General features: G+C 35.9%; 1 protein-coding gene across 2 annotated transcripts; it reads left to right on the top strand.

Annotated features, from left to right (window-relative positions):
• Positions 1 to 720: 720 nt before the first annotated feature.
• LOC143603485 (uncharacterized) lies at positions 721 to 4,612 on the top strand. 2 transcript variants are annotated; one of them, XM_077080269.1, is made up of 3 exons: positions 721 to 1,279; positions 1,985 to 4,084; positions 4,157 to 4,612. In XM_077080269.1, the coding sequence occupies exons 1-3, from the start codon at positions 754 to 756 to the stop codon at positions 4,165 to 4,167; spliced, it is 2,637 nt and encodes an 878-aa protein (XP_076936384.1). In that variant the 5' UTR covers positions 721 to 753; the 3' UTR covers positions 4,168 to 4,612. The 2 variants fall into 2 exon arrangements, with proteins under 2 accessions (XP_076936384.1, XP_076936379.1); XM_077080264.1 differs by lacking the exon at positions 4,157 to 4,612 and having other exon boundaries at positions 1,985 to 4,111.
• The last annotated feature ends 5,271 nt before the right edge of the window (positions 4,613 to 9,883 follow it).

The raw sequence follows: 9,883 nt of genomic DNA on the forward strand, positions 1-9,883 counted from the left end.
AGATGACTTTTATGAATTAGGAAATACAGGAAATTAGAATTTTATAAAATGAATTGGATTATTATTATTATTATTGTTATTGTTTGGTGGGTTTATGGTGTCTGAAGCAGTTAAAACATGACTTTTGTGACTTAGAAGTCAAAGAAATAAATTCAACCTCATGATCAACATATAGAGATGGTCATTTTGAATCCGGATGTTTTGAAAAGCACAAGTGGTAGTCACAGAGTACTAGCAATAAATTGCAAATCAAATTTGGATCTAAAGGGTATTTCTAAAACTCCCTTTGGTCTTTTTTTTTGTAACAGAATATTTGCAAATTGCATGTTATACATTTGTAGGGTAAACGGGTCAAAGCGTTACTTTGGAGTTAAGATTTTGATCACACGTAAAAATATCATCATTTTTCATCCAAGGGCAATTTAGGGATTTGTGTTTAGTTTGGTTCGTTTGAGGCAAATGTTGCAGATTTTTGGTCCAAGGGCAGCATGAAGATATATGCTCTCAATTTTTCTAATATTCCAAGCATTATATTTGTATTATTTTGTGCATTATGAAGAATTGTGTACACATACTCTAATTGTAAAGTTAAATTTCGTTTATTATCATCTACGTCATACATGTTTTACATATAATTTGTATGTAATATTTATGTAATGTATTTATTTTTTTCTCATTTTTCATCCCGTGTGATACACGGGTTCTAAAGCTAGTATTTATTATATTTGCAGCAGCTCGCTCATTCGGCGATTGATGGACACATCAGATGAATGGAAATCCTTATGGACAATCTCATCTGTCTACTCGCCGCCACTCCTCCTCACTCCGAGCGCCACCAACAAAATCGGACGGTTGATCTTCATTCCATCACCCCAACCGCAAACTCACCACCATATCTTCTTCACATTACCTCAAATCCCTCCTTACCCTGCACTTTCGGCCTCTAGATTCCTTCACAAGTCATCTGCTATCCTCCCGTCAACAACCTCTTCTATTTCCCAACAACTCCCCTCATTTGATGATTCAAATCCTCAACAGTTTCTGTTACACAACTCTCTTCAGTTGCTCACGTGTCCTGGTACTGATTCCACTCTGGCATTCTTTCCAACCGGGCCCAACTCGGATCAAGTTGGCTTTGTTACACTGTCGGTTGTGAATTTCCGATTGGCGGTTAATGGAAGTTATGGTGAAACTGAAGTTTTGAGTTTGGAAAATGGGTTAACTCATCGGATTATCAAGATTTCTGTAAGCCCGCTTGCTGATTGTAAATATACTTCAGGTAGTTATTATAGTGTTTTTTTTAATATATATTTATTGGTTTTTGTTGTTATAAATTAGGGGTAACTTTACAAAATAGTAATCAAGCTTCTCCATTGTTTCTTTCATTTGGTTTTCCAATTTTAATGTAAATCTTTTATAAATGTTATAACTGTTTTAAAGTTACATGAGGCAGATGAAACATGTATAAATCTTGGTTACTGTTTAGTGATTATTTTGTTTCCAATTTAACTTATATATAATAATTATGAAACTTGGTTATTATTCAGTGAATTTGTTTATCTTACTATTACCTCCTACTTCAAACTAATCGGGGAAAAATTATTAGTTATTAGTAGGGGATGGATGATCAATAACCGAATTAATCAAACCGTAAATGACTTAACCAAACAATTAACCAATGGTTCTTTTAAGCCATAACCGATAAACTGGAAATTGTGGTTGGTTTTGGTGTGTGGCATAATTGAATTAACCATAGTGAACCGATTATACATATATGTTTCATTTGCCTCATTTAACTTTAAAAACTTTTATACATTTATAAAAAGAATTACATAGATTTGAAATACCTGATGAAAGTTATGTGAATTTAGAGGACATTTGGAAACTTGGTTATTGTTGTGTAAAGTTACACGTATTATTATTGTACAAACTTATTGCTTTGACTTTTGACAACTTGGTCAACCTACTTGTTGATTTGTTACAGGTGATTTTTCTGATACCATCATTGGGTACTTATTGGTTTGCACTACGAATTCAGTTCATTACTTCAAGGTTACAATCAGAATGGAACATTCTAGAACAGTTACATCTTGTTTAGAATTAATCGATCACAAATCTTTCAAAAGTTCTATAGTTCACGCTTGTTGGAGCCCACATATACCCGAAGAAAGTTTAGTCTTACTGGAAACCGCTGATTTATATTTATTCGATCTTGATACCATCTTGGGACCCACAAGCCCGTCTCAAAGGTTAATCGGGAAGAAAGTCAAAGTTCCATGGAAAGAGTACGTTGACTTTGACCAAGGATGTTGGTTGAGTTGTGATTTCAGTTGGCATCCAAGAATTCTAATTGTTGTTCATGCAACTGGCGTTTTTCTTGTCGATTCACGATCTGAAAATTACCATATTACTCCTTTGTTAAACTTTGGCACCCGACACGTTGCAACGAACGATAAATTTGTTGCGTTTTCAGTTGTCGGGCCCGACCGATTCTACTTCACTTTAGCTACCAATCACATGCTTTTCCTTTGTGATATTAGAAAACACACGGTTCCTGTTTTACTGTGGGCCCACAATATCGCTAACCCGAGTTACGTTTCAGTTTCGCGTTTGTCTGACTTAAGGTCATTATCTGAGGATGTTAGTTATAGTTGGGCTTCTGAAGCCGGCTATGGGATTTTATTGGGCTCGTTTTGGAACGGTGAATTTAGTCTTTTTTGTTATGGCCCACGACCCGATTTCTCAGGGCGCGATTCTTCATCTTTGTATGCATGGGGACTCCCTTCTAACATCCCATTGGGTACCCGTGAATGCGGTTGTGGTAGTTGTCTTGTAAAACAAGATTTTGCAAAAGATCGGCTTCCGGTTTGGATTAATTGGCAACAAAAGAAAAATTTTGTTTTGGGTTTTGGGTTTCTTGATGCAACGGTTTCTCATCATATGTTTAAAGGTGATAATTTTGGTGGGTTTTCGGTTGTTACATTAACGGCTTCAGGAAATTTTGAGCTACATAGGTATCTTGCTTTGTGGGATTCTTCTAGAATTCCAGATAAGGGCCACGCTGAACACGCGTTCGATGTTGAAGATCCCGTTTATTATGAAACAGGTGAGGACGAGTTTAAGTTTAGAAAGGTTTTTCACTATTTGAAACTTGATTGGCTTGATGGATACTTGAACTCTGATCTTAACCGAATTTTGAGTATAAATTTATGTAAAAACAGTGACAATGATAACGATATCACGAGAAACCCGTCTTCTGGTTCAGATTTTCACGAACATATATGCGAGAGTTTGAAGGAGTACGGGCGGGGCGGGGCGCATGGGTCTGTAAACATTAACGATGTGTTTAAAGACATTTACTTGCCAACGAGCATACACGAAATCGCCTTAAGAAGCATATGGTCAAATCTGCCTAAAAACGTACTATGTCATGGATTCTCGACATATTCAGATCTACCGAGCGTCCCGGCATCGTTAACGAACGTACCGTTCGAGTTCTTGGATGTGCCACGTCAGCAACCCCACTTACCTCCTTTCTTCTTTCGTGCCCCCTCTTCTCGTAGCAGCAAGTGGTCAGAAAAACATAAGCCAAGTAATAATCTAGTGGGACCCGTTACTCCAATCCCATTCTTGATGGCGTATCAAAAAACGTTAATGTTAAAGGCAGATAACCGACCGGTTAATTCTGAAATCGATATTGAATGTGATAAAGTATTGAGTGTAGTGGATAATTATCTAGTGGGGCCTGTTGATCCAATCACGGTATCTCTTGCTGATGATAATGAAGATGTGTTTCATAGCTCTTCAAATTTACAACATTTGGGTTCATATAAGTCTCGTGCAATGATGGATGGTTCGGATGTTGAGGATGAGAAACACAATAATATTGTTTTTAGGTCGGGTCAAAAGGATGAGGAAGATTTTTTTGACTCGGGTTGCCATTTGAAGTTTAGGTTTAAGGAACAAGAAACGGGTTTCGGGGAAAAAGAAAAGAATTGGTATAAATTGTATAAGAGGCAATTTTCTGATTTTAAACAAAAGTTTAATTGCTATCAAGAATACTTAAACGAGTCTAACATCAACAGTAAGTCTTCATTTCTGATATATTGATTTTTTTTGTTACTTTTGTATTTTAATGTTCTGTATATATTACCAGGTAATGGATAGGGAGACCTGCATATTATTGATGGAAACAATGACGAGTGTTGACCCGGGTATGTTTGAAATGTATTTCTGAAAATTAAGGTTCAGGAAGAAATCTTGAGTTGGTTGTTTTAATTAAATCTTTTGATATGATTTATTGTTTTTTTACTTAGGTTGGAGTGAATTTGTTCAGTGAACCGAAACGGTGTGTTCGTGAAGCAAAGATGGTTATTTTCTGGAGGTAATGTAATCTGTTATAGGTATTATCTTCAAGTAAGAGCACAAACCGAATAACCATATTTCTTGTTTTGTTTCTGTTTGTATTTGTATTTGTTTTGTGGTTGACACTTGAAATTGTTTTGTTTGGATTTGACAGCTCAATGAGGTGAAGATTCTGAAACCAGTGAAAGTGGTGCAGGACATTTGGTTTTTTGAAATTAACAGAGCAGTAACTAGAGGATTGAGTTGGTAGGGTATTTATTTATGACATGTGCTTCGACTGCTGCTTTTTGTCTTGATCTAAATGGTGATTTGAAAATCATTCACCTGTTGTGCTGATGATATAATGTTATTTAGTAGAGGTGATAGCCATCATGTGAGTAATTAAAAAAATGATAATGGTTTTATTTGGGAATATTATTGAGGACCAAGTTGAGACTAAAAGATTGTGCCTGGTGTTGCCTATGAGATATCTTGGAGTTCCTCTTTTGTCCTAAGACAAACAAAAATAGGGTTGTTATATTCATACATCCTTTGTATGTATGTGTGTCATCATACTTTTCTATGTTGTCATTGCCATTCACTCATAATACGACTCATATATAGTGACGGGTCCAGAATATATTTCTTAAGAGCGAAATTTTTTAAGTGTCATTTAACTATCATTTATAATATTTTTTTTTCGGCCGGGTCATACTAAAAAAAGACAATCAAACTAAAATTTCATTTAATTAACAAAAAGAATGTCAAACATTATTACAAATGCATAGTCAATGACATAACTAGAAAACTTTAACCGAATGGTCATAGTGTTTGTTACTTTTTTAGGCTCATAGTATAATAATAACTATTTCACCGATACAAAATAGATAGATGAAGTAATAATATAAAAGAAACAAAACTAAATACACTAAGAAAGTACAAATAAATAAATGAAATGCAAAACCAAAGCAAAATAAAAGAATTTATTTAAACTTTTGTTATTATTATTGAATATTTCACAATGAGAGAAGAAAAAAAAATTGACATGGGATTTGACAAAAGAAAAATGAAAAGTATAATGTCATTGCTTCTTGTTATTGCTTTAAATGGATTTGATTAAAAGACGAAAAATCACCCACACTAACATAAAATACACCAAAATGCCTCATCATCTTTTTCGCAACCTCCAACCAGTGACGAGACCAATCGTTTTAACCGGAGATCCGAACAAAAGTTTTCTTTCGAATTTTACAATCGTATGTTGGTAACATTTTTCAATAATGAAGGCACAAAACATGATAATATAATTGGTCTTTTTTAATATTTTTTAGTTTGTATTTAACGGATGCGATAAGTAATGTTATGTTTTATCTATTAAAGTGTGCTTATATATTATTACAATAAAATAATATAACTTGTTATTATTGAAATTAATAAACCAGACAAGGGAATAAATAAAGAGGAATATATTTTAATACAGATAGTTTATAAGATTAAATTTAATAGGTAAAGAGAAATAATAAACAATCAAATAAATAAAGTTATTTAAATTTGACTACCGATGTATGTCAGCTTTTAATTTTGTGAAATTACTTTTACATAAAAGGTGACTCGTCTTTTTCGTTTTTGAAGGGTTTTATCAAAGAAAGATGCATGTTTCTCAACACTCATCAATCAAAATTATTGGAAAAAATATTTGATCAATCAAAACTAACTATTTTTTTTTCTCAATGGTTTCAAAAATTTAAGGGGGCGATTGAAAAATTTTATGAGAGGGCGCTCGGAATTTTCACGTATGTATAATACTAAAAAGGATAAATTTAAGGTGAACGGCTGCTTCTCTTCCCTGGACTTTAGGTCCACCCTTGCTCGTATAGTGAGTATGTGAATAGATAAGGGCGTGTGAATAACCAAAGTCCAATAATAATGCAATCACTTGATTGATAAAGTGATTAATTAATTGTGAAGTACTTGTCCTATGTGTGGTAGTAGAGGTGTACAAATTGGTTTTTTCCCCAAACCGAACTGGTTTGGTCAAAGCCTAGTCAAAACCGGTTTGACCCCAACCGATTCGGTTTAGAAACCGGTTTAGGAGCAAGAGATGTCGACTTGGTCTAGCTCGGTTCAGTTTAGAAACCGGTTTAAGAGCAAGAGATGTTGGCCTGGTCCAGCTCGGTTCGGTTCGGTTTAAAACGGTTTTACTCAAACCGGTCCGGTTTTAAAACCAGTTTGGTAGTTTAAAAGGGGAACCGGTGCCGAAACCGGTTTTCATGTCAAACTAATTCGGTTCGATTTCCGGTTAACCGGTTTTGAACCGTTTTTTATACACCTCTATTTGGTAGGATGCAATTAATATAAATGGAGAGAACTATTTTTGGGTCAAATGGATTATTATGAGACCCATATTACTTTGGGCTTTTGGGGGTGTTATAATATGGTAGGATACTAGGATGATTGCTAGGTGAGCTTTCGGCCCACTAGTATACGGGTTGCACAAAATATAATTTATGAAACCTAGACAATCTATGATAATTCACACACAAGGTCAGTGTTTGAAATGTCTAAACCTTAAAAAGATAACACTGAATATTTTCAAACTTGGCAACATGTTTACAAACATTACAGCCGTAATTTAAGTATACGTTTTGAGTTTGATAGTTCACACATAAGACTTTACATTGAATATTTTCAAACATATTACAGGTGTTTGATTAGTAAATCTAGTTAAATTAAAATAACTTGGTAACACAAATTACCAACACATTGGATGCACCAAGGCAGTGCGAGAATTGCATCTCTTATGGATTTTGCGTGTGCATGCATGACAAGGACATCACGAGTGTTTAACCTCACACCATTAATTTCTAAGACTAAGGGGTGTGGGGGCTTTAATGGGGGCTTTAGTGGGGGCTCCAACCAATAATATTATGACATGTGGCAGAGAGAGAAACTGGATAAGGGGGTTGTTGGAGCCCTGGCCCCTGGTGTGGAGGGGCTCCAGCAGGGGCTCCAGCGAAATTTTTTTTTTTATTTTTTTATAAATATATTCAAACAACGTATTATTAAAAAAACTCATAAATTATTAAAAAAACACACATTAATAAAAAAAACACATTAATATCTAAAATTCAAATTACAAAAGAAAACATACTAAAAATTAAACAAACAATAATACTTAATAATAACACTAATCTAATACAAGATCATCGGGTCGCCTCGCCCACAAATGTTCAACCAACTCATGTCGAAGATTCCCGTGTATCTCACGGCTCTTGATATTTGCTATGTTATGAAGTCTTTGTTGATCACTGATTGTGGACGGTTGTGGCGGAATGTCACCTTGGTAGTTTTGGTAGATAGCTTTGCCCTCGTCTTCTAACGTCATGTTGTGTAGGATCAGACACGTGTAGACGACGTCCATTATCCTCTCCCGAGTCCAATAACGTATCGGGTTCGCCAGCACATAATATTGTTTTTTCAGAACTCCAAAAGCTCTTTCAATATCTTTTCTAGCAGACTCTTGCTTCTTCGTAAAATACTTCCGTTTATCGGCGATTGGATCTGTAAAAGCTTGAACTAACAAAGCCCATTCATTGTAAATACCATCGACCAGATAGTACCCGTACTTGAAGAGTTTTCCATTTGCAACAAAAGATTGAGGTGGTTCAACCCCGTCGATAAGGTCGTTGATCAAATGTGACTGATCGATAACATTAAGGTCGTTATTTGACCCAGCAACACCAAAAAAAGCATGCCAAAACCAAAGATCCTGTGACACCGCCGCCTCAAGTATAAGGGTCGGCCCTTCATGATCACCACGGTGGAACTGACCTCGCCAGGCCGTTGGACACATAGCCCATCCAACATGCGTACAATCGATGCTACCTAGCATCCCAGGAAAACCATGTTTTTCTGCGTGCACCTCATATATGCGTTGGATGTCATACATTGTAGGTTTACGCAGATATCTCCGAGAGTAAATCGATATGACTCCTACGTATATAAAATAATCTATAAACATATAATATATATTAAAAAATGTAATAAATATTTAATAAAAACTAAAATTAATGTTTTTTACCTTTGCAGAAAAAATGAAGGGATTCACGTGCAACCCTTTTCGACATCTGTAAATACTCATCCAAAGCGTCCGACGAGATGCCGTACGCTAATTGACGGATAGCAGCCGTGCATTTTTGAAGAGAGGTAAAACCGGGGAGACCCCTAGCATCCTCCCTTTGTTGAAAAAAGGAATACCGTGCCTCTAAATCACTTGCTATACGCATGAACAATTGTCTGCCCATTCGGAAACGAGTTCGAAAATCCGACTCCTCGTATACCGGTTGAGGGCTAAAATAATGCCTAATCAAAGTATCGTTAGCACCCGATCGATCACGATCACGAGGTGGTGCTCTAACTCTCGGGACTCGAGGTTGAGGGGCTTGATTTTGCAAGAGATCCACCACGGTTGCGGTCAAAACTCCCCCTACATGAAGAAGCAAATCATCCTCTTCGGAGAAGTTGGAATCAGACGAGTACCACGACATTTTTTTTGTGTTAGTTTTGAGAGGATTTTAGGAGGAAAGGTGTATAATTGTGAAATGAAGTATATTTTATAAAGGTAGATATTTATAGTTTAAGAAAATATTTTTTTTTAATATTTAAGAGCCCAACGGCTCTTTTTCTAAACCCAATGCAAGTTTCTCTCTCTCTTCAGCCGCTAACCAGCTCACGCCTCTCTTTTTTTTTCCGTTAGCGCCCCCGCTAGCGCCCTGGTGGTGTGGTGTTAGCGCCTGGGGGCGCGAGCGGAGGGGCTCTAGCGCCCCCGTTGAAGCCCCACACCCCTCAGCCTAAACAAGGTTCGATCACTGCTCATTTGTAAATACTAACTAACTTGTCATAAGTGATGATTTGGGAAGTTAGTTTCGGGTTGATTAGAACCAATTAATAATCCAAAAAACCAATTAGTAGATGTATATATACATTAAATAGATTTGAATTTAAGCCAATATTTACCCCGAAGTCCGTTACTCATGACCTAAATATTGACACAAACCTTAAACCGGCAGCCTAGTTCTATCTAGGGCTTCAACTTTGTCGGTTGGTTTAAAGCACAATGACAATTACTTCTAAGCCTAACACTCGTGCCCCGTGAATGTGTGATAATAAAGCTCGTATTTGACCGGGTCAAAATAGAAAGTCGCAAAATGAATAGTGCTTAATTTATGAAGTATTTTAAACTATAGTACCATTATTGTTATTAACTTACTTATTATTATGCATTCTTAATCACGTTAACCACCTAACAGGTATATAAACAGATAGTTTATTATTATAATAACTAGCTATTGATTGATTTTTGCTATATATTAATCGCCATTGTTCCCACGATGATATTGAGATCCTTGATCTTGTCACCAGTGACGGATTTAGAATTTTTTTTTATCTGGTTCGCTATTTTAAGATGCTCTAAATATATAAGAACGCGTATAAAAAAATTGGGTCGGGTTGACGATTCGGATTGGTTTAACGGTTCGGG

This window comes from Bidens hawaiensis, unplaced genomic scaffold (assembly GCF_021521415.1).
Source record: "Bidens hawaiensis isolate Kalapana, Puna unplaced genomic scaffold, B.hawaiensis_p1.1 tig00001961_1, whole genome shotgun sequence".
Classification (NCBI taxonomy): domain Eukaryota; kingdom Viridiplantae; phylum Streptophyta; class Magnoliopsida; order Asterales; family Asteraceae; genus Bidens; species Bidens hawaiensis.